Raw genomic sequence first — 26,435 nt, forward strand, 5'->3', positions numbered from 1 at the left:
GGCCCATAATCGAGTACAATGCCCCTTTTGGGATGTACCTTACCAAACACCTGCAGCAACTGGAAAGACCCCAAAAGTACCTCACCAAGAGGATCAAAGGGCTCAAACAGATGCCATATGCTACCGGTTAAAGAAACTCCAGCTCTACTCAGTGGCATACCGCCTGCTCAGAGGTGACCGGCGCCTGACGTATAAGGCCATGTCCAACCGGAATTAAGGGACATGCTGCACCTCAAAAAATCCAAATCCCATCGAGCTACACGCTCGAGAGACTTGAACCTCAGCACTGAAATAAATAGGACATGCTGGAGGGACAGATTCATAACCCAGAGGCTCCCTTCACTATGGAATAAAATTCCAGTCCAGGTTAGGCAGAGTCCCTCATTGACTCTCTTCAAGAGGAATCTTGATGAGTGGATGGGAGATCATAGGTTTACCCCGGGTATCACTTCTGTGTCACTGTTAGACAGAGGCACAGTATACTAACCTCGAAAAAGGGCATAGCAAAATTAATTTAAAATGGGTGGCGAAAGCCAAACATACTCTGGCTAGGCTTATAAATGCCCTAGGGCAGATAGCCTAGTATGAACCTATGAACCTATGAACCTAACCTATATCAATCCCAGATAGGGAAGCCAGTGTCTAAGCTGCAGTTCAAATTTCTTTTTGGCCGCATCCCACTAAATTACGTTTCATTCTCTAGTTATTTGCTCCAAGTAACTGGGTTTCTTTGCCAGTTTTGTCCAGTAAAATCCAACCCCCTCTGTCTAAGTTCTGTACCCCTACTTGCAGTTATCCCTGTTGGAAAGAAATTCCTTTCTCTGTTCTCATATTGTTTTTTTTTAGTTCTTTGAATACTTTCTACAACTTTATGAGTATAATGTTCTGTATGGTAGTTGTTATTCTCCTTAAGGGTCTGCTTCCAAATTTCTCACTATCTCCTTATTTCTTGGACTCCTCCTAAGGTAAAATATAGTATTGTTCAGAAACTGAAATAATAAAGTTCAGAAATAGAAAATGAAGCAGTATTCTAAGTTATACAAAGTGAAATCATAAAGCAGAAATGGTCACCACAGCAACAGAAATCAAACACTCTAAGCCAGGAGTCAAATCTCACACACTCATGCAAATAAAGTCCAGAAGCAGAAAATGAAGTACTGTTGGAAGAGACAGGAAGTGAAAGCCTGAAGCAAAAATGGTCACAATAGCAATAGACATCAGCCACTGTGGGCCAGGAGTCAAATCACATATATGAGGTAAATCAGAAGTTGTTTTGCACAAAAGAAAAACACTGCCTGAATACAGCAGCATATTAAAATAGAAATGATATACACTTAATAATTACCATAGATACCCAGTTAAGTAAAGGCAACAAGCATAATATCAGCTGATTTTTTTCCTTATGGTGATTTGTTTGGGCTAGTGATTTACCAAACTGTCACTGCCTGTTTTTTTTCCCCCTAAGCTGATTTAATGGAGGCTGTGGTTACATCATATTTGAAGAAATATAATTTAACTCCTGGTGAGTTGAATAACTGTCACCCTATCTCTCCAACCTTTCGGTTACTGGTGAGTTGGATAATTATCACCCTATCTCTCCAACCTTTCAGCTACTGGTGAGTTGGATAATTATCACCCTATCTCTCCAACCTTTCAGCTACTGGTGAGTTGGATAATTATCACCCTATCTCTCCAACCTTTCAGTTACTGGTGAGTTGGATAATTATCACCCTATCTCTCCAACCTTTCAGTTACTGATGAAGCTATTGAAGATGGAATCTCTTCTCAGGGAACACGATGTACTTGCTGCATTCCAGCCTTGTTTCTGTACCAGATGCAGCACCAAGATCAACCTCCTAATGGTGAGGGATTACTAGTTTTACACTGTTTACATTCTCCTCTATTTCTTCTCATATGAGACAGAAGAAAAAATTCTCCTTGATCAGTTGGGAACCTACTGTGGAGCTACAAATACAGTCCTCAAATGGCTTACCTCCTTCCTACCAGGATGTACCCAGCAGGTTGTTTTGAGGACAGACTGTTCATCTGTTTATGCTTTTACATCTGGAGTTCCAGAGAGTTCCATACTGGGCCCCATACTGTTCTTGTACATGCTACCATTGACTAAGCTTATCACAGAAAGAAAGAAACAAAGAAAGAGGCTTATCGGTGTCACTGCTATGCTGATGAATTACCTCTCTTTTACACAGGATACCTTGTCTGTGGTAGATTCATTAGGTGAAGATTGAGAAGACTTCTAGAACTGGATGAGTATTGAACACCAAGGTTCAATACATCCAAGACTATTGTTGTTGCTTTACAAGCCACATGATAGAATCTAATTTTCTAACTTTTAGGCTGTTGCTGTCTTTAGTTGTGATAGGATGACTTCTGTGAAGAAGGAGAAAAATCTTGGTGTCATTTTCAGTGACAGATTGACACTGAGGGACCAGTTGGAATTTTCTGTGAAAATGTTATGTTTCCATCTTCATAACATGTCTTGCACAAAGCACCTTCTTCCTCCAAAGGACATTTATGTGATAGTCCATGCCTTGGTACCTTCACACCTTGATTACTGTAATTCTCTTTACCTAGGGCTTCCTGACAATGAGGTAAATCATCTGCAGTTTGGCTGGAATTCTGCAGCGTGGTCCCTAACTGGTGCCTCATATAAGCATCACATTACTCCCTATTCTGTGAAGTCTACACTAGTTACCTATTTGATCCTAGTCCTATTGTAAGTTTGTTTAGCCCTTTGTGACTTTGGTCCCTCTTATTTTAAGGAGCCTTTAGTACCCTACTGCAGTGGTAGGCCCCAGTGTTCATCTTCCCAGGGCCACTTGGGGGTTCCTATGGTCATTTACAGACGTTGGAAATTTGTCTTTTGCTGTCTGGTTCCTCTCCTCTGAAACCTCCTTCTCCAGTGGCTTAGATACTCCCAAGTGCTATCAACATTTATAAAGCCCTTTATATTGCATCTGCTCAAATTTGCTTTTAACTTTGATGAATTATAGATTTCTGTTCATTTTATTTAACCTGTTTTTTTTTTCTGTGTTCTAACAGGACATTTATAAGCCCAGATGAACCCTCTTTTATAGTTTTGCCTAGTGCGTTATTTCTTTTTAATGTTTCTTTTTATTTGTGTGTGTGTGTGTGTGTGTGTGTGTGTGTGCGCGCGCGCGTGGGTGTCTGTTGAAGTTTTACTGCCAAGCTCCATAATGTCCTGAATTTAAATCAGAATTTGAGTGGTAGTATCTTCTCTTGCACTGCACTAGAGTTAAAGGGAATCCAGACTGCCACACCCCAGTTCTTGTTACTCACTCCTTCCTGATTTCCTTGTTGCAGTTATCACATAAAAATGCTTGCATTCACCATACAGAAGAAAGGCATTAAGACTCTCAAACTTGCACAGTCCATTTGTGGTCATCAGATACTGAAGCATGACCACCAGAGTTCTGCTACAACTGTTGTGGTTTGGCACCTTGTACTAAGTCTCTAACCGTTGTCACTGCCACTAACTTAAATCTGTTCTCTATTGCTGCCAAAGGGCAAGGCATTTCTGGCTGCTCCTTGCCTCAAATATAGAACTGGGAGAAGACTGTAAAAATGAACATTACTAAGGGGAACTTTTGGTGAGTCACCACTCCAAGAATGCACAGCATGAGATAAACCGAAGGAAGTTGGAATCCAAGCTGTGCTCATTTCCTGTTTGTTGTCTACTTGTGGACACCACTGTTGTACTGGTCATGTCCTTTTCAAGTGATACTCAGACAACTGAATCTGGGTCCTGTTGGTTGCCAGAGATAAGCAGACATTGTTTAAATACTCCTTTCCCTCCCAGCTCTTTCATTGTCTGGGCTACAGATCAAACCCAGGTAATCTGTGACATAATCAGGCATTTTCCGTCTGTACCGTGGAAATGGCAGATGAACTCGCTTGAATGTTGATGCTTTTTCTAAGCTGGAGACACATTTGCTTGAAAAATATTCACTCACTTCTGATTGAGACCACAGTACAGCTAAACTCTACCTGAAGAGATTAAAATGAGCATTTTTACAGAGGGAAAACCCACCTTGAAATCATATATACCAAATCCACAGTCACACACCAGTGAAGAATAGTGTAACTCCCCAGAAAGAGCACCTTGCAGTCTTGCACAAACAGTGTTCTCACTGTGCCTGTCTGTGTTATACCCCCTCTTAGATGTCATTATCACCAGTTATATCCAGGCAGTTACAACCTAATCAACTGGTCATCAATCACACAAATGGAAACCTTTCCTGTATAATTCTGTAGCATACTGGATACTTGTGTTTATCCCATTACTCATGTGTGTTATTTCCTATATATTATAGGTTCACAGGTTCATAGGTTGGTACTAGGCTATTGGCCCTAGGGCCTATACAAGCCTAGCCATAACATTTCCCCGGCCATTTTTCCAGGAATTTTACTTCCCTGGTCCCCTGTCTAGCAGGGTGACTGACGTGATCCCTGGGGTGAATTTCCTATCTCCCATCCAGTCGTCAAGGTTCCATTTGAAGAGGGCCAAAGAGGCGCTCTGCTTGACATGTATGGGCAGTCTATTCCAGAGAATGGGGAGTCTTTGGGACAGGCATCTATCTCTCCAGCATGTTTTGTTCATTGGGATGACCAGGTTTAGATCCCTGGAGCATGTGGCTCTGAGGGATTGGGATTTCTTTAAGTGTAGCATGTCCAACAGCTCTGGGTTTGACATGGCCTTGTATGTTAAGCAGAGATCGCCTCTGAGTAGACGGTATGCGACAGAGTATAGCTGGAGTTTTTTAGACAGTCAGCATAGGGCATCTGCTTTAGGCCTGTGATTCTTTTAGTGAGGTATTTCTGGGGCCTTTCCAGCTGTTGCAGATGTCTTGTGAGGTACATACCAAACAGGGTGTTGTACTCTATAATGGGTCTAATGAGGGATGAGTACAGAGGGACAATGACCTCCTTTTTGCTGGATGAAAAGCCCTTAGTATTGAGATGAGCCACATAGAAAGATTTCCTGACTATTGTGGCGATGTGGTTATCGAAGGTGAGACCATTGTCCACCTGTGTCCCTAGGTCCCTTATCACACTTTTGGTGTTTAGTGTACTGCCACTTATGTAGTAATTAATGGGTACATGTTTTTTCCCAAAGGGGATAACTATACATTTTTCGGCATTGAGCTTGAGCCCATGGCTCTAGCACCAAGCATCTGTCTCTGTAAGGCCCTTTTGTAGGATGTCCACATAATTTGTGGATTCAATAATGGCTCCCAGTTTGCAGTCTGCGAACTTTGTTAGCCAGAGTCCCTTGATGTTGGCCTGTACTTCAGAGAAGTAGATGCCAAAGAAGAGTGGTCCCAGGACTGAACCCTGATGTACTCCTCTTGTCACTTTTCTGGAGCTGGATTTGGAGTTGGCTACTTTTACAGTGTGGGTACTGTCAGTAAGCCAGTTGGCAACCCATCGAGTGACGTAGGGATTAATGCCCAGCTTAATAAGTTTATTTATTATTCCAGAGTAGGGGATGGTGTCGAAGGCCTTGGCGAGGTCCAGATAGGCTGTGTGGACCATCTTACCCTCGCCCACGGCTCTGGAGACTGATTCAAAGAAGTCAATCAGGTTGAGGAGACAAATCAGCCCTTCACAAAACCAAACTGGACGGGGTCCAGTGTTTGAAGGTTGCCAATGTCTTTGTTTATAAGTTCCATGATAATGCGTTCCATGGCTTTGCAGATCAAGCTCGTTAGGCTGATGGGACGATAGTTCCCGGGGTCCAAGGTGGAACCCATTTTGTGGAGTGGGATAACATTAGCTGTGTGCCACTCATTGGGCACAAATCCTGAGGTGAGGCTATGATTAAACACGACACTTAGGTGAGGTGCCAGTTCATTTTGTAGTTCATGCAGTACACAGCCCGGGATGTCGTCTGGTCCCATGGATGCTGTATTCTTAGCTTTGGCGAGTGCATTTTTTACCTGTGTGGCCATGATTACCGGCATTTGGCAATCTTTTGGTATTGAGATGCTCCCTTTAGGGGGTGAGAGGGGGATGAAATTGGCACTGAATCCATCTTCTAGGATATTGGCAATATGTTTGGGATCAGTATATTTAGTGTCATTCTGTTACAGCTCAGAGCATATCTGAGTTTTGCCATTTAGATTCTTGACGTAACTGTAGAAAGTCTTGTGGTTGTCCTTAGAATCTTTGGCAATTTTATTTTCATAACTAGCTTTGGAGTATTTTATGAGGAACCTCAGCTTCTTACTGAGGCTGGTAAGGGAGTTTTGTATCCTCGGATTTTTCTTTTTTTCTGTAACAGTTTCTTCCTTCTGTTGTATAACTTCTTTATGGCAGAGGACCAGATGATTGGCTTCCTTTTTTTGGAGGAGAGCATTTTGGTTCTATTTGGAATGGCACGATTTATGCACGAGTGGATATGCTCATACAGTGCCTTAGTGTAGGATTCAGCAGTCGAACTTTCAGTTCCCATCTGCATGGGTGTCATGAAGTTTATCACTTCTGACTTGAGTAGCATGAAGTTGGCTGTGGAGAGGTTTTTTTATGGAGGTTTCCCTACTGGGGCGTGGGGGTGGGATGTGGCCGTCAAGGGTGATTAGCTTATGGTCAGACCTAACCAGTGAGGGGATGACCGCTGGTGTGGAGCATCGATCTCCTATGTTGGTAACGACCAGGTCAAGGATATTTGAGCCCCTGGTTGGACTATGGATTAGTTGATCCAGGGCAGTGGAATTTATGAATTCCAAGAACCATTGGGCAAAGGCGTTGGTACCCGAGTAGTTTTCCCAATTTATGGCAGGGTAGTGGAAATCACCCAGTATTAGGGTGTTAGGTTGCATCTTAATATTTTCCAGTATGTTTAAAAAGGTGTAGTGAGAATCTTGGAGCATGGTGGGGGATCTGTTAGCAAGCTACAATTTGGATTGCAGTCTTACCTAATATTAGTTGCACCTGTAATATTTCAAACGCATTGTGTTGGACAACTAGCCTTGAGGTGTGAATATCCTTGGTGAATATGGACACTCCACCATCTTTAGTGTTTCGGTCCTGGTTTGGTGGCCAAAAAGTGTGGCAAGAGTTGTAGCCTGGCATTGCAAGGGTGCTCTCTGAAGCCTTGAACCAGGTCTCAGTTACTGCACAGATATCAATGTTCTCCATTTTAGGAGTACCTCTAGAGAGTGCATTTTGAGATTTAGACTTCTAGCATTGAATAGCATAACCTTCAGATTTTTGCATGTTTTTATGTTACGGTGGTTGTTTTGTCATTTGAGCCTTGCCTAAAAAAGGCACTCTGGGGATGGCAAGAGCCTTAGCCAGTAAAGTAAATCCCAGGGGCAACAGGTGCAGACCATCTCTGGCAAAGCGTCGTGGTTTGTCGATCATGTCATCCCAGGCAGACAGATACTGGATCCCCTTTGAATGACACCAGAAACATAGCCAATTGTTGAAGTCAATCATTTTGTCTTTATACTTTGGTATCATTCTGGGTGAAGGCAGGATGCTACTCAGGGCTAGGGTCCTACCTGCCTGGGCCACATGATGCAAGACCTCTTCCATGTCTCTTTTCATGTAGTCCAGGGAGGTACGTCTCAAGTCATTCACACCAGCATGGACAATGACAGAGTCATATTTGTACTTGTTGTGGAGTGACTTGAGTGCATGCGTTATGTGACGTGTCCTGGCTCCCGACAGGCAGCTGAAGGTAATCTTCTCCTTGTCCAGCCTGGTGAGTGGGACAGTGTGCCTGACTATGGATTCACCTATGACTAAGGTGCTGGGTACGTTGTTTCACCTGAGGGGCTGTTGTTGGGTGGCACACTGGTGTTTTGTGCTAAGTGTTACTTTGGTTGTGATAGGTGTTTGCACATCAGCTTCAGAGGTCCTTGTTGCTTGGGCATTTTAATGTTAAGGGCCTCCGCATATGTGGGCTTAGTGTTACTATGTGTGGGAGTTTGTGATGTGGTCTTTAAAGGTCTATGTGTTGCTTGAGGTATAGTGCAGGTGGTAACCTTCTCCTCTTGACTGTCTAGCTCAATCTTGGTTGGAGAGAGCTTTGCTTCTAGTTTGGCTATGCAAGTCCATCTCTCACAGGTTGTAGTATTGGGTGGTAGGAAGAGAGGGTTGTCTTTGTACATGAGACAATTGCTGCATTGCCCCAGTATGCCCAGGTTCACAAGGTGGACTGAAGAAATCACCGGAAGCTGACCCTTGGACATGTCTGGTTTGGTGTTTCTTTTGTAGAGTACAAGAGCAGTTTTCCCTTGCCTTGATAAGGTACTTTGCAATTATAGGCTGTTTAGCACCTATGATTACTTTCTCCTTATATACAAGGAGAGTTGAGTACTTTTATCAGTTTAAGGCTTCCTAGTGCTTTCCTGCAGGTTATAGATTGAGTGCTACTCACAGGGATTCAGATTTTAGTGCTACTACTGAGAAATCAGCTAGTTCTAAGGAAAAATTTGAAGAGCAGACTTTCTGGCACCGGGAATAGTTTAACTTTAGCCCTGTGGTGCTGCGCGATGCGCAAAATCGCGCAAACACACATTTTTAAGCCAGAAAGTTGAAAGGGATAGAAATCAGCCTCAAATGGCCAATAAAATTACACTTTCAGAGCTGGAAACCACTCCTCTAGCATTAGATAGGCTGTACAATGCTTACTACTCTCACTAGTAAGCAGTAGGACCTCCCTGTACCACAGCAAGTTCTGGAATAGCTCTGAATACAGAAACTGAAGTTCTGAAACCAGCAAGGCCTGGTATCTGGACTATACTAGTTAGAAAATGCGGGAAAGGAGCAAACAAGATAGTATTTTTTTGTTTTGTTTTTTTTTTTTGGTTAAAACAGGTTAAGAAATGCCAAAATACAGTAAGTAAGCATAGAAAAGGCTTGCGTGTGTAGCCCTAAACAGTAAATGCAATTTAAAGCTTTGCAAAAATTAGCAATTTAACTTTTAAAGTTAAGTAAGGCAAGTGCACAAACTGAAAAATGATTTAAAGCAGAAATAACAGTAGAGTAAGCAGCTAGTCTACTTTTAAAGCTTTCTTGTTGAACTGGGCTGGCTTGAACTCCCTCACCTCCTTCAATGGTATCAACTCTCACTCGCCCACAAACTAGTAAACCATCCACTAAATGTCCCATCCCTCCAGAATCTACTCCAACCCTATCGCACCACTAGACCACTAAGATTCAGCAACAAAAATCACTTGCAGATCACTAAAGCCAATAACTCTGCTGGTGAAGCACTATTCTCTTGCACCATAGCTAAATTATGGAACTCCCTCCCACCCACAATTACTTCCATACCATCATGCACCCACTTCAAAACTTTATTAAAAGCACAACTAAAAACATGCTGGCAATGCCCTTGCAACTCCCACTCTAATATCACCCACCCCATCCAACCGCTACCTTTCTTTCCACTCCACTAACTACCTTGATTATAGCAAGCTCAGATGCTCATAAGCCTAGTACTTATTATACAGCAGGAACTTCCTATAGTAACATTTGTTAATGTCTGTTATGTACTTCACAGATAAAGATTCTAGTTGTCTACTGATGTACTATGTTCTTCATCTGTAAATATGTTGTAAGTAATTGCTATGTAAATTGTTAATCGCTGTGTAATCCAATGTAACTACTGTCTGTTTATTTTAACTGTGGAGCTTTTCTCCCCAGGCCTCTGCTGAAAATGGACCTATGTCCAGTCGGACACTCCCGGTCAACAAATATAAATAAATAAATAAATAAATAAAATTGAGAAGTGCAGTTAACAAAAACAATCAGAAACAACAAAATAAAAAGGGCAGTTTAAGCCAAATACTTGCAATTCACACACAAAGTCTCTCTCTCTCTCGTTTCTGGTGCTGTAGTAGTCTGCAGGACGCCCAGACAGGATCTGCTGATCTAAAACAAGCTCAAATGCACACAAACATGCGTTTTTGTGCCAGAAAGTTGAAAGGGATAGAAATCAGCCCCAAATGGCCAATAAAATTACACTTTCAGAGCTGGAAACCACTCCTCTAGCATTATATAGGATGTACAGTGCTTACTACTCTCACTAGTAAGAAGTAGGACCTCCCTCTATCACAGCAAGGTCTGGAATAGCTCTGAATACAGAAACTGAAGTCCTGAAACCAGCAAGGCCTGGAATCTGGCTATACTAGTTAGAAAAGCTGGGAAATGAGCAAACAAGATAGTATTTTTTTTTGTTTTGTTTTTTGGTTAAAACAGGCTAAGAAATGCAAAAATACAGTAAATAAGCACAGAAAAGGCTATCACACATGAGTGTGTAGCCCTAAACAGTAAATGCAATTTCAAACTTTGCAAAAATTAGCAATTTAACTCTTAAAATTAAGCAAGGCAAGTGCACAAACTGAAAAATGATTTAAAGGCAGAGATAACAGTGGAGTAAGTAGCTAGTCTTCTTTTAAAGCTTTCTTGAGAAGTGTGGTTAATAAAAACTATCAAAAACAGCAAAGAATGGACAGTTTAAGCCAAAAGTACTTGCAGTTAGCACAAAAAGTCTCTCTCTCTTGTTTGTGGTACTGTAGTAGTCTGCAGGATGCCCAAACAGGATCTGCTGATCTAAAACAAACATGTTTTTGTATGCATTATTTTTTTATTTTCCTTGTGTTTGTACTATGCCTTAGAGCATTACTCCCTAGGAATTCACTGAAAATGGGACTTCACAGATGGGCATCCCCATTCAGTGAATAAAAAATAAACATGCAGACATATTGTTTGTGATGGGCTGGTTTCCTGTTTGTAATGTGTTTCTTTATCTTAGAAAATAAAACAGTAGAACGCATTGATAAATGATTGACCTTTGCTAAGGGGGCAACAGCCTGCAACAGGGGAAATAATAAATAATAGCAATATTTTGACACATTGTTGTTGTGTCTTTCGGCTTATCCCGGTTAGGGGTCGCCACAGCAGAACTCCGGTCCGCTAATGTTTGGTAGTGGATTTTTATGTGCCGAGCTACCAGCCCTGACGCACAATTTTGACACATTAATGTTATTTAATGTAGATGTTATGGTCATTTCCACAGAAAAGAAAGTTCTTACTATGTTACTGTTACTAATAACTGGCCAAAATGGGAATATCATTCTTAACATCACCAAACAGAAATAACTAGTTCTTCCCCTCCTTTATTGCACATTCAGGTGCTGTCACTACTGTAGCTCAATGTGTGTGCATGTACCTTTAAGAAGCCATCCAAGGGCTTGCACAACTGTATAAATACTGAGCACGTGCAAGTTTGACTGCCATTTTGTAGTAAACTGTTGAGATGTAAGCATGTATGTATGTAAGGTCTGTCTGCTAGCCAGTTTGTTTGTATTTTATGATGCTGCTATCCATCCTGATGTGTTTCTATATATTAAAGCATCTAAATGAAATACCCCACCTTCTTGTCATCTATGTTAGAGAGGGATGAGTGACATGGTGTCAGAAGTGCATTGTCTAAAGGACATGAAGTTAGAGGTGGCTTGGCTAAAATGACTTAAAGCACTTGTTGGTACTGGAGGAATATAGAGGAGTGAATCATCCCTACAATGTGCACACTTTGCAAAACAGATTATAAACAAATTTCAGATATTAAAACTTGCTCAGCAGTATTTCTTATTTGCAATATATGAAACAAGGCATACAGAACATTCTAAACGATATTTGCATTAACCGATATGTATGATGTTGAAAAAATTATTCGAATTGCTATGGAAAATGTTTAAAATAAAGTCAAACAAATAAACTAAGAGGAAACGACCGCATTTTCACTAAGCACAGATTTTTCCTATTAATTAAAGATATCCGAGTTATCAGAAGTGTATAATGTGTTCACGTTTGTGCAGTATTACAGTATATTTCACAGAATACAGCCATTGCAGAGCATATTTTGCAAACTACAGTATTTCGAAGAGTTTATTGTGCATTTGAATGTTATTATAAGCTCACAGAACAGTTTGTTTGTATATAATTACAAGGGCCATATTTTCAGTGTGTTTGTGTATACTTTGTGGGCATGGCAGACAGATTTCGGAAATGCAGTGCACTTGTGTTTGACAGTAATATTGCTGAGAACTGGAGAATGTTTGAGCAAGAGTACAATATTTTCATACGGGCTGCATTTTCTGATAAAGATGACAGTACAAAGGCATTTATTATTCTTAATTTAGCTGGGTCAGAAGCCAGAGAAAGGGAATGTTCATTTATGTATGCACCTGCTATCTATACAGGAGAGGGGGAAAAATATCATATTGTACCGTTTGAATCAAGGGAGGACCATGAGTGCTTAAAATGTAAATTTAGAGAAATGTGTAACCCCCCTGATGAATGTTACAGTGGAAAGGCACTTATTTTATACAAGAGTTCAAAAGTCTGGTGAAACTTTTGCAGTATATGTAACTGACCTGAGAAATAAGGCTAAAACATGCAGATTTGGTGATTTAAGGGATGAATTGATAAAGGACAGACTAGTATGTTGTATAAAAGATAATGCTGCAAGAAAGATTTTGCTTTGTGACAGTGATTTAACTTTGCATAAGGCTATTGAAATTTGTCAGATGTACGAGCTTACAAAAAAGGACACAGATATGCTTATAAATGAGTACAGCCCTGGAAAGCACAGTGATAAAGCTCATGCTGATAGTATGCAGCACGTGGTTAAAAGAAACAAGTCCAAGTACATGGCAGCAACTAGCCCCTGCAACACCTACTGGTAAAACCCAGAACTTTCCAGCAAATTCCAGAGTTTACACAGTCTCAGTGAAGCATAAGAATGAGTCAGCAAACTCAAAGCATGGGCCCCAACCTAGTTGCATTGCCAACTGTTGTAATTGTGGTGGAAGTCATGAATGTAGAAGGGAGAAATGTTTAGCTTTTGGTCAACAATGCCACAAATGCAATAAGTGGAATGATTTCAAAAGATTTTGTAAATCAAAAGGCCCACATTCTTTTATTAAAAGGGAACATTTTAAGAAACGAGTTGATCAATTAGAAAGCTGCAACCCTACTCTTTATGTTGTTGTGTCAGTGCTTCATGAAACAGTTAATGCAGTAGATTTAAGGGCAAAGAATGAAGTATTTTGTACTGTTTGGATAAATGCCAAATCCACAGAGCTCAAAGTTGATACAGGTTCCATGTGCAATGTTATGTCAGCAGAAACATTTGCTAGGGTGTGTAATGGTGAAAGGCTTGATTTGGCAAGGTGTGCGAAGCTTGTTGCTTATGGAGATGAAGAAATTCAAACTGAAGGCTCAGTTGTGCTTTCATGTTACACTGCTGAAGATGTTACGACTTATTATTTTATGTGTTCAAGAGGCACGTCCAGTCATTATTAGGGCTCAGAGACAGTTTGAAAATGGGACTGCTTTCATTTAATAAGTAATTCCACCATGTTAGCTTAAAAGACCACTACCCTAATTTTGCCCAGTACATTTTTTCCACCTGTGCTGTTCTGTTCGAAGACAAACTAGGCAAAGTTCCAGTTGTGTATTCCATGAAGTTAGACCCAGAGATCAGTCCAGTTATCAGGCCAGCACATAAAGTTCCAATAGCCATGCAAGACAGAGTCAAAGCCAAGTTAGTTAAAATGGTGCGACAAGGTGTGATTTATCCAGTTGCAACTCCAACTGAGTGGGTATCTTCCATGGTGGTAGCTCATAAGAAAAGCACAGATGACTTCCAAATATGTATTGCTCCACGAGATTTGAACAAGGCACTAAAAAGACCTCATCGTCCAATGCGCACAGTCGAAGAAGTCGCAACCTTGATGCCAAATGCCACTGTTTTCTCTGTCTTAGGTGCAAGGAGTTCATTTTAGCAAATTCAGCTTGACAAAAAATCCTCATTGCTCACTACATTCAGTACTCCATTTGGCAGGTACAGATTTTTGAGAATGCCATTTAGGATAAATTCTGAAAGTGAAGTCTTTCAACATGTAATGGAACATTTTTTTCCTGGGTATCCTTGTGCTATCATAGTAGACAACATACTAGTTGGAGGTAATGGTGAAGCAGAACATGACAGAAACCTCAAAAAAGTTCTAGAAATGGCACGTCAAGTGAATCTCATGTTCAACCCAAAAAAATGCAAATTCAGGCTACAAGAGGTTATTTATGTTGGTCATTTATTTACTAGTACAGGCTTACGACTAGACCCTTTCTCAAGATGTCAGCTCCAGACAATGTTAAAGTCCTGCAGCATTTTTTTGGCATGGTTAACTGTCTAGGCAAGTTTATTCCAGACTTGAGCCAACTTTCAGCACCGCTTAGACAGCTGACACGTAATGATGTGTCCCGGTCTTGGTTAGAGCAGCACCAGCAAGCATTTGATGTCCTGAAACAGAGAATTGCTAGTCCACCAACTCCCAGATACTGTGATGTTCACAAACCAGTTACACTTTCGTGTGATGCTTTGATCTTGGTGCAGTCATTCTACATGAGGATCAACCTGTTGCCTATGCATTTTGAGAACTCTTACCCAAACTGAAGTACAGTATGCTCAGATCGAGAAAGAACTTATGGCAATTGTGTTTGCATGTTTGAAGTTCCATGATTATGTTTATTGTAGACCTATCTGGATTGAAACATACCACCAACCTCTAGTCACTATCTTGGGAAATCCTATGCTTTCAGCTCCAGCCTGACTGCAATGTATGATGGTGAGATTGAAAAAGTATAATTTCAATTTTGTCTTCAAGTAAGGCAAACTTCTTTATCTTGCTGATATATTATCCAGATCGCTCCAGAACACCATAGAACAGCATAAGAATGAGAACCTTGATTTTAAAGTCAAAGTGAGAACTTTTTCTTCCACACGTCTTGATGAGCTGAAAGATCACACAGCCACCGATCCAGTTTAACAAAGGCTTAATCACTTTATCAATCAAGGCTGGCCATCAAAGCAATCTAGTTTACCTCAAGAAGTGCAACCTCATTTTCCATACAAAGATGAGATTTTTGTCTGACAAAGGTATCATTATGAAAGGTCCGAAAGTAATTATTCCAAAGTCCTTGCAACAACAGTACATTGCTGACTTGCATCGTGGTCACCCAGGAACTGAATGTACCAAAAGAAGGGCGAGAGGACTAGTATTTTGGCCTTCTGAGGCACAAGACATTGAGAGAGCACTTTCATCTTGTTCCATGTGTAATAGTACAAAGCCACATCAACAGAAGGAACTACTTCAGCTAAACTAGATTCCAGAACTATATTGGTCGACAGTAGCCACCAACATCTTCGAGTGGAGTGGTCAACATTATTTGGTGTTAGTAGACTCTTACTCCATTTGGTTGGAGATTGACTTACTTCGTAGCATCTAGTACTGTCATTACTAGGATGAAGCATCATTTTGCAGTACATATTAGTCCACACAAAGTTATCTATGACAATGGCACGCAGTTTAAAAGCCAACAATTCAAAATATTTGCCTAAGAATGGAACTTTACTCATGTCATAAGTAGTCCTGAGTACCTGCAGTCAAATGGTTTGGCAGATTGTGCAGTTCAAAGTGCAAAACAGTTACCAGAGGAGTCAAAATGAGACAATAGTGATGTTTTCCTGAATCTCTTGAATCTCAGAAACATTCCTCGTGATAAACATCTTGGTTCACCTGCTCAGAGACTTCTGTCAAGATAAACCAGAACCACATTACCAATCAGTAATCAATTGTTGGCTCCATGTGTTAAAAACAACAGGTCAGTGAAAAACGATCTGTTGATGAAGCGTTCAACCCATTAGTCCTACTATGGTAAAACCAGCAAACCGCTCAATCCATTACGAGAAAGAAAAGTGGTAAGGATGCAAACGTCCAAAGATTATGATCGAATTGGTGACGTGAAGAATATTTGCCCAGACCTGAGATCGTACATTGTGGAATCGCAAGGAGTAGTCTTTAGGCAGAAGCAGTTCAAAGTGCAAAACAGTTACCAGAGGAGTCAAAATGAGACAATAGTGATGTTTTCCTGAATTTCTTGAATCTCAGAAACATTCCTCGTGATAAACATCTTGGTTCACCTGCTCAGAGACTTCTGTCAAGATAAACCAGAACCACATTACCAATCAGTAATCAATTGTTGGTTCCATGTGTTAAAAACAACAGGTCAGTGAAAAACGATCTGTTGATGAAGCGTTCAACCCATTAGTCCTACTATGGTAAAACCAGCAAACCACTCAATCCATTACGAGAAAGAAAAGTGGTAAGGATGCAAACGTCCAAAGATTATGATCGAATTGGTGACGTGAAGAATATTTGCCCAGACCTGAGATCGTACATTGTGGAATCGCAAGGAGTAGTCTTTAGGCAGAATTAGAAGCATTTGAGACCGATTTGTGTCCAATCCTGTACCACAGCACATAACCTGTGAGAAAGACTCTTTATCTCAGAGCGAGTTGTCTGGTGTTCCAATTCCAGAGGAAGTTTCTGTGGACATTCCTGTTCATGTGATGAATCCAGAAGTTCCTGATACTAGTTATCCACTGAAGACTGTCCCTGTTGCTAAATTTGGTCCAGATTGTTATGTTAAGAGATATGGTTGCATCTCTAAACCCTGTAACTAATAGGAAGCAACTTGGACATGAACATTGTGTTTTGTTTCCAGTGTATATAATAATGCATATCTAACTCAAATATTGTTTTTACCAAGGGCAATCTTTTTAAGAGGGAGGATGTAAATCAATGTGTGCGTATGTACCTTTAAGAAGCTATCCAAGGGCTTGCACAAGTATATAAATACTGAGCACGTGCAAGTCTGACTGCCATTTTGTAGTAACATGTTGAGATGTAAGCATGTATGCATGTTAGGTCTGTCTGTTAGCCGATTTGTTTGTATTTTATGATGCTGCTATCCACCCTGATGTGTTTCAATGTATTAAAGCATCTAAACAAAATACCCCACCTGCTTGTCATCTATATTAGAGAGGGATGAGCAACATCTACTAAAGCCCTAACTCACACTCACATCAAGACTATCTATAGCTAAAAATATTCTGTTACCCAAAATCGAATACAGTCTCCATTTTCTGGTGCTGCATTCATCTCAGAATACCAGTAAACTTCAACTGGCAAAGAACAGGATCTGTTGATTTGTATTTTTAACAGACACTATTAGACACCACTGCAAGCTTCTTGAAAACATAAATTAGTTTTGTGTGCCCAGCAGGGCAACTCTTCCCCCAAGTGCCCTTATCTTTGACATTAAAACAAGGTTACTGCCCTGTACTTAAATGTATAATTAGTATCCAGGAATGCGGCTATAACCTCAGAAGCTCCCAAGGTGGCTGTCTTAGCACGATCTATCCTCCATTTAAAACTACTGTTGGAGAAAAGGCCTTTTCTGACTGGGCCTTCCACCTCGAACCATTTGCCTTCTGAAGCAAAAAAAAAAAAAAAAAAAAATCAAGACGCCTTTAAACAATTTAAGAAAGTAATAAAAGACCACCTTCAGACAGAAAATAAATGCAGCTATCATGACAATGGTTTATCTCTCTCTTAACCCTTTCACTCAGTTGCCATGAATGTAAAATAATGATCATAACCTTGTCTTTAATATCTCTCTGTGCAAAGCATTATTTAAAATTCCTTTTTAATTTCATTCTTATGCTTCCAAATGTGTCTTTTTAAGCATCTTTCTGTATTGATGTAAAGTGAACTACATCAACATTGAGCCAGGTATATCACATAGTGGAAGAATAAGTACGTAAACACTGAAAATGAAACACCCTGCCAGTATTAGGATGCACACCTATGTCTCTTTATTAGTAATAGATTCAAAACGTAAACATTTACCACACTTATACATGTCTTGGGTCTTAATATTGTCAGGGATTTTTGTATTCAACATATTTTTAATAGTTACTCCCCTTCTATATACTATATTTGTTTTTTTCACCAGTTCTGTATTTTATTCTGTGATCTAACATAAGAACAATGTTTTTTCCAATGGCATATACTATGTAAATGTATCTTGTATAGTTAGTAACATGCTATGAGCTGCTCCTTGTAATTTAAAGCCAATTGTTTCATTCTCTTGACCTTCTGAAGAAGACTTAAGACATCCACTTCACTGAATGCTTTCACTAATAAATCTCTGGGACTTCTCAGATCACTCAGTCTATGTAGCTTGTTAGCTTTCTGACTGTATAAATCAGTTTATTCTGAAGTATTCTGACTAACTATTAACAGCTGACCTTTGGGGATACTTGTTATAATGAAATAGCTTATTCTATTTTAAGGGTTTCTGTAGACATCTGTTTAATATTTAATGTCATTGTAATATGATACTTGATCTGTTAGAATTAGAAGTAAAATTAAGGGCCAGATTCCAAAAGAGTTGCTCTCATTGTAGGTTTGCCTTGACTCTGAAAGGCTTGATCTCAGTGTAAATGAATTACTTTGGTGCAAACCCTATCTGTAAAACAGGGATCACTTACACAGACAGCAAGACTTTTGGAATTGGGCCCTAAATCATTTATCATTGGTTTCATAATATTCTGAAACAGCAGCAAATCACTGTAAATAGCTACATCGGCAAACAAAAATTATATCATTAACAAAATGTCTAAGACATACTGTACTCCTAAACAGATTCAAACTGGACAATATTTCTTATTCCCAATGTGTTACAAAAAAGTATGCATATATAAAAGCCACTTTTTCTTACTGCTGCACCCCTAACTTGTCAAAGCTCATTTCATTAAATAAAAAAAAAAATCTAAAACCTTCTGTAATAAAAAACAGTCACGAGTCTGCTATCCGACCATTTAAAAAAATAAATAAATAAATAAATAAATTCCTCCTTTAAACATAATTGCTTCTGAGCCATTTTGTCAATACTCGCACATAATGAATCAATGTCTGATATCACTTAAATATCCCCTTTCTAATACTTCATTTTTCTTAAAGTCTCTATAAAATCACCTATATCTTTGAGACATGGTTTAAATATGAACCGACTGATTAAAGGCAAAGGTTGCAATCATTATTTTAAATTCATGGCAATTACTGTGCTTAAACAAAACATTAGAGAGGAGGATGTACAATTAATTAGCTGTTTTAAGAAACTAAAGGGCAAAGTAATTTCATGACACGTCCCCCAAAACTAAAATCAATATTTTCACTGGGCCCAGTATTACAGTGCAAACCTGTGCTTTTAATGAATTAACTGTTTTTATTGATGGTATCATGTGATTTTTATAGTATGTTTTTTCAAGTATGCTTTAAGTGTGCTTTTAAAATCTTCTTTGTCTTTCGGCTTTTCCAGGTTAGGGGTTGCCACAGTGGAACTCCGGTCCGCTGATGATTGGCAGTGGATTTTTACGGTGCCGAGTTGCCAGCCCAATGCCCAACCTTCAAGGAAGGCACACCCATTCACGCACGCACCTATCCGCGTGTCTTTTACGTCACTTGACCATGGGGAGGACATGCAGACTCCACACAGAAGGCGCTCCAGCTGAGAATCGAACAGGAGAACCTCTTGCTGTGAGGCGACAACGCTAACCGCTGCACCACCGCGGCCTTAAAATCTGAAGAATGCATATCATTGCAAAATATATTTCAGGAAGTTTAATTAAATGCTTGGTTAGTATAATATTTTGTTGTGAACGAATTTGTTCATGCTGACTGACCTATAGTTTTATTTTTGACTGGAAACTGCACTTCTTTTGGAGTTTATACTGTGAGGTATTAACTTACTTTTACATGTGTTTGTCAAGCTGATAGGTAGGCTGTTCTAAGTGATTCTTCAGCAACATCCCAGGGGGGTGAGGTGGAAATGGAATATGCATGATGAGTATTAATAAAAATACTGACAAATTAATTTCATTTACTGTAATGGGAGGTAAGTCTAAGCAGGTATAAACACAGAAAAATGTATATTGTCAAAGAAGTTTGTAAAGTTTCTTGTGCCAGTACCGACTATTAGATGACCTGAAGGAACACGAATATCTTTATAAGGTCTTCCTTCAGATCAGCAAGGTACTTATACAGACGTGCAGGCTTTCTAGTTTTTGACAAATGGTCTTCAGTCTTTCTGTTTATTTTCCTTCTGTGACTCATTTTTTAAATATGGTACTTTAGAACTAAGATTAAAGGAGAGAATGACAAAGGAATACTGCTCACAAGCTATTACTGTTTGCTTAGGTTCACAGCAGTGGCGGTGGAAAAGAAGTAATAACCATTCACGAGACCATTACCACAGAAACTGTATCCATGTCTTCTGTAAGTAGGATGCATTTTTATTTTAAAAGTATCAGATTTATTGGCTAGATAAGTGAATATAAACTGCTAAGGAACACTATTTCTAAGATGTCAGTGTAATGAAGCCCAGGCTTGGAAGCACATCTCAGTTTCTTGTAGACTGCACTTTTGTCATACCGCTAGCTGGGGGGGGGCAATCCTTACTTACATGAGCCAGTGTCTGAAGCAGAGCAAGGTTGCATAACAAAGAAAGAACTGTGGAACTGTTCAACATAAATGCATTTATAAGCCATGCAGCAGCAATGGGAATAGGCAGGAGTGAAAAAGCATAGTATGTTAATCGCTAATATCAGCAGTGTTTTTTGTTTCTGGCTCACAACACTGCAGGTGTGCTTTCTATCTGGAGTCTGGATGTCCTTCCTGTGACTGTGTAAGTTTTGCCAGGTACGCTGGTCCCCTTAGACATCCCAAAGAAGTACCATAACTTAACTGGTTGTTGTTGTTGTTGTGTCTTTCGGCTTTTCCCGGTTAGGGGTCGCCATAGCGGAACTCCGGTCCGCTAATGATTGGCAGTAGATTTTTACTTGCCGAGTTGCCGGCCTTGATGCACAACCTTCAACGAAGATACACCCATTCACGCATGTCTCCACACAGAAGACGCTCTAGCTGAGAATCGAACAGGACAACGTCTTACTGTGAGGCGACAACACTACTGCAGCACCACCACCGCACCATAACTGGTGATTATCCAAATTGCCTGAAAGTGCACATGTCATAAATGAGTCAGAGTGTTTGTCTCTTTGTGTCTGTGTGTGTGTGTGTGAGTGTGTGTGTGTGTGTGTGTGTGTGTGTGTGTGTGTGTGTGTATGTGTGTCTGTGTGTGAGAGAGAAAGAGAGACAGGCATTGTGTGATGAACTAGTATCTTGTCTAGGTTTCTTTTTTTCTGCCTTCTGCCTGGTGTGTGTCATGAAGGTTTATGTCTCCCCCCATGATCCCGATAAGTATATCAGGGGAATTAATGAATGAATGAATGAATAAATACTCTCTTGAAGATCAGCACAGTAGTGTTGGTATAAGTAATATGTGTCCCAGAGGATTGTTCATTCACTTTCCGATTACTCCCTTAATCCTGTTAAAGTTTGTGTGGGTAGCTGGTACCTGTCCTGGCACTCACTGTCTGTAAAGCAGAGGAACTGCTTCTGAAAAGGGGCACTAACCCACTGAAGGGTACATCTACTCACTCTCCTGCATACAGCATGCACATCTATGAGCAATTTGGAGGAGCCCCACTTGACATACAGTAGGTCTTCAAGCTGTGGGAGGAAACCAGAGGATCCCAAAATAACCCATGAGAACTCTAGGAGGACATGCCGACTCCATAGAGAAATGTAACCACTGTACCACTGTGGCAGTCACCTAGATGGAAGGATCTTTTAAGTAAGAGAATAAGAATTAAAATTTTGTCTTAAGAAAATAGATCACGTAGTAGACCTTTGTTTTTAGATAAATGGGATTAATATCTCAGTGGCAATTTGATGAAATATCAAGCAGGAGACAGAGTTTTGGTAAGGGAAGTCAAGATTACTGAAATTCAATAAAGGTCAGTATGTTTTAAGCCAAAGCAGCTGTGAGCTGTTATTGTAAAAAGAAGGGCTATGTGTAGGATGTCTCTAAACAAATATAATAAATAATAGAAGTTTTAAGAAAACAAGATATGATGTATATCAGAATCAGAATCACATTTATTGGACAAGTGTGCATGCATACAAGGAATTTGACTACAGTTTCAGTGACTCTCCAAGTATGAATTACGTAAATGACATACATGCAACTATTAAGAACAAGACAAAAAAGTAAATATACATATACATATACATAAAAGGTGCAAAGTGCAACTCATTGCAAGAAATACTGAAATAAACTCTGAAAGAAACAAGTACTGGCAAGATCTAAACAATACTGCAGAATCCTCGGAGGCTTGGTACTGGTGCCCTTACAAAGATGTGATGGAGGGGGGCATAAGCAAAGGTTAGAATAATACACTGTCTAAGTTTAACATGATGCAGTGGGATTATTTGTAAGAAAGAACTGGAGAATCTTGGAAATGGATGTTACAGGCTGAATAATGTATATCCAGCTGTTTAACGGTTATTACAGATCTTAGCGTTATCAGCATAGTTGTGATTATTGTTATCAAGTGAAATGAATGCGATTACTGATGTTATAACCAGCCAGGAACAACCATTTTTTGTGTTGCTTTAAGAAGATATTACTCTTCCTAAGGTAGCACTGAATGATGGCACAGTTAGTCCAAAAAGTAACTTATCATCTTTACAAAGAACTGTTATTAATTTAAAGCTTATATAGTTTATACGTTTCTAAACAGGTGGCTAATAAAGTGTTTCGAGGGGTAAATGCAAAGAGGGAATTATATGTGATGATGGGGTTAATAAGAGACAACAGAGAAGAATTAAGATGTCTTTGGCTCTAGAAGTTATTTCCTTAAAAATTATTTTGACAAAGCAGAATGATTTCCTGACCATGGTAGCCAAAGGACAGTTAGTTATTGATGAACATATGTTGATCTGTAATGGCCATTTTGGTTTAAAAGTGGAGTTTTATATGATATAATCAAAGCCAGCCCCCCCCCCCCCCAACATTAGATCTAAAGATTTGAATCTCTAGAAACATATTAAAAAAACCCACTGTGGAGCGACAGTTTTATTACACAGTATTTACCCCATCTTTGGACTAAATTGCCATTATGCATTAAACAGTGATACCTTTGCATTCTTCAGGACTAACCTTGATGACTGGATGGGAATCGTCAAAATCACCCAAGGCCTGACTTGCTTTAAGGGGGAGGTACATCATAAGGGTGAATATCAGCAAGGTGCAAATGGTCTCACAACAACTTACTTGCCTTTTAATTCATATGATCCTATTTTCTTCTCCAATTTGGTATGGAAAACATTCATGTGAGGAGCACTGTGCCAGTGTTCAGCACCGATCATGTACAAATATGTATTCCATTCCATATGTGGATGAGGAAAAAAACATCATGCATAAGAAAGAGATCTTCAAGCTAAATACTCAGAGCTATGCCTGAAATACACCCAGTTAGGGAAGACATGAAACAAAGTGATACCTTGGCTTAGAAAAAGGATACAAGTGGGGAACAAATCCTGTTTAAAGCCAGGCATTTTAAATGGGTACATCAGCATAAAAGAAAAGTCCTTAGAATAACAAGATCTCTTACTCATGGCATGAAGTCAATCAGCTTGAGAAAGTTAAACCAACATTGCCACCATTTTTCTTCACCACAAACAACTTCTCTATGCTATACTTTACGTTTTATGTACCCCAGTAAGAAAGTCTGGTGTCTAATCATAAAATGAATAAGTAAATAAATAAACAGACAAACAAACAAAAACAAATAAATAAAACTCTTAGTTGCTAACAGCATGCAGTACCTCCCAGAATGCCACAGTGGGCAATGTATCAAAACATGCAGTCTCCAAAGGGAAAATACACACAAACAATATCACTGTTTTCAGCATTTCATGTAAACAAGTACTGATGGTATGACAACCAAAGTAAGTAATAGCCAGATGAAAGCACCATTAGATAACAGTGATGAGGCCACTGCGTGGTTTAAAGTTGGAAGGACGGGAAAGAATAAAGACCAAGACAGTGATGTGGAAAGTGTAGAACAGTGGATTATGGTGTGCTGAAGGAGGTGGCCGGGGATGACTTAGGATCCTGGGAACAAATTATGGGAATAAACAAGTTATGAGAATTCGGTCAGGGATAACATACTCAAGATTTTTGGACAAAGGTGTAAGAAAGTTGCAAAAAGAGATTAAGGTCAGTGTGCTACATAGGAATATGATGCTAGAAGTTAGGCAAAATATAGAGACTGCAGGATTTGGATATTTGTGCACAACATCATTTCAAAGACATGTGAAAGGGTTCACCCTAAGTAAAATGGGAAGAAAGGGAAGGAAAGAACACAGCCAGCAGAGTTTTAGGGAATAACTCCCTTGATCTCCAAATGTAATGTTCTTTCTCACAGTGGACTCTCAAAATTTCTGGTCAAGATTATATATGCACTGAAGAGGGGAGACAGGGTAGTTTTATTGTTTCCTTGTACTGTCAACCAAATGTAATATTTTTTATCAGTAAATTTAACATATAGTTGTACAACCATGACCTAAACAACACTAACACCAGTAACATCATAACTTTGCCTCCGGTACACATAAACAGGAAATGATATAAAGTGCATTATCATATTTGTATTTCACTCAGCAGGCACAACATATGGAAAACAGTAAATAAGCTGCAGGCACCAATAACGAAAAATGTCCTCTCTGAGCACTTTATGGAAATATGTACCAACACCACAGTCAAAAATCAAAATAAGCAACACAAACCTTAAATAGCATTAAATGTCTTTCCTGTTATGACAAATATGCACTCATCATATCAAAGTAAAAATAAAAATTAAAAGATAACTTGTATAATATGAATCCTTACACCCTCTTGACCTCTCTAGTCCTATCTAAAAAAAATCTAGCTATATCTACCGATTCTATCTATTCGTATATACACTGTAAGGTGGGATACCTCTAGGACAACTGGACTTTTAAAATTAACACAAGAATAGAATAAAATGAAATCTATAACATTCAGCAAGGGTAAAAAATATTTATTCAAAACATTTTTTAATGTGCTCAAAAGGAGCAACATTTACAGTTTAAGTACAAATTGACTGATTTGCATCAAAAATGGTAATGTATAAATCATAAAAAATGCCCTCCAGGATAGGTGTGACTGGGGGAATTATGGACTTTTCAGAGGTAAGGAGGCCATTTGTCTGTAACAACAAAAAAAATTGGACAATGTTTATGTAAGCAGTACAGATAGTGCTGATAGCAGTTATACTTAATACTGAGAAAAGAAATTAGAAAAATGATCAGGATAAAGGTCAACAGTGCTGGATTCAAGGCTACATAATGATAGAAAAACAGAGAAATATTTTTGTATCTGCTATAAGCGGAAAACAAACCAATTCAAAACAAGCATAGGTGGCACTGTACCAGGGCACCCTAGGGCAGGTGCCTCAGCTGTGAAATACAGTAGCACAATCTCTGTAGAACTGAAAATCATTTGAATAATTCCACATTAAAAATATCTGTAACTAATGAAGAGGTTGCTACTACCAAACAACTTTATATTTCAGTGTTTCATTTACAAATTCAGTGCCTGCCGCCCTTGAAGAATAAATTGCCTATGTTACATTTAAAACAAATGGAAAGCTGGTAATACTGCAGTAGGGAATGGATGGCAAACTAACAAGAGGCTCATAGTTACTAGTCATCTTCTCCAAAGGAGGACATGCTCATGACTGCAGCACCCAACCCCCTTAAAGTACAACACAGTTTCAGCACTCGATTTACATGGTGTGCAAGAAGACCCAACAGCCTTCTACATTGAAAGCAAGTATGCTACCTTGTGCTTCTAACACTGCTTTCAAATTCTGTAGCACAGACAGTTTCCGCCATTTGCTAAACCAAATTGTTGCACATTGAAAACAGCCTCAGCATGAGCAGCAGTAAACTTCTCTTCCCTTGAAGCTCACAATTCCTTGAAAATGCACTGAAGCTCACAATCCCTTGAAAATGAACTGGAGCTCACAAGTCCTTGAAAATGCACTAAAACTTTGAGTAGTCTGGTAGTTGGTGTAGAGGATTCAGACTCTTGTCTCCTGTAACCTGTGAGCCTGAGCAAATTTACTAATCTGCCATTCCTAACTAGGGCATTACATACACACCCACACACGTTTTGTCCACAGAATGTCCTGTGTTTAAATTCCACTCGTGGAGGTGGAAAAGGTGGAATAGAATCAAGGAACAATTGGTGTGTGTGTTGATGGACACAAGGACATGCAGAGGGCTTTCTTTATGTATTTTTATTTAAAAAAATGTTGTGGCAGACCCTCTCCCCAGCCAGTGGGCCCTTCCCAACCAAAGGGGCCTCTCCCAGCTGGTGGGCCCTAGGCGACTGCCTAGGTCACCTAGTGTTGCATCTGGCTCTGGTTGAGAGGTATTCAGAGTATATCTTTTCTGACCAGGAACCAAAAAATATATTACATATTAATTTAATTCAATTAAAAATAAAAGTAAAATTAGAAAAAAGTTATTTTTGCA

The 26,435-nt window shown here is 39.5% G+C and overlaps 1 protein-coding gene across 1 annotated transcript in view; it reads left to right on the top strand.

Moving 5' to 3' along the window:
- Window positions 1-26,435, top strand: part of EPB41L1 (erythrocyte membrane protein band 4.1 like 1) — a gene marked incomplete in the record, with an annotated part of 2,183,009 nt that overhangs the window by 1,983,419 nt on the left and 173,155 nt on the right. Inside the window, 1 exon segment of the mRNA XM_044090111.1 lies at window positions 20,166-20,243. Within this exon segment, the coding sequence (XP_043946046.1) occupies window positions 20,166-20,243 (78 nt within the window).

This window comes from Protopterus annectens, chromosome 12.part0 (assembly GCF_019279795.1).
Source record: "Protopterus annectens isolate FY-2018-M chromosome 12.part0, PAN1.0, whole genome shotgun sequence".
In the NCBI taxonomy this organism is placed as follows: Eukaryota; Metazoa; Chordata; order Ceratodontiformes; family Protopteridae; genus Protopterus; species Protopterus annectens.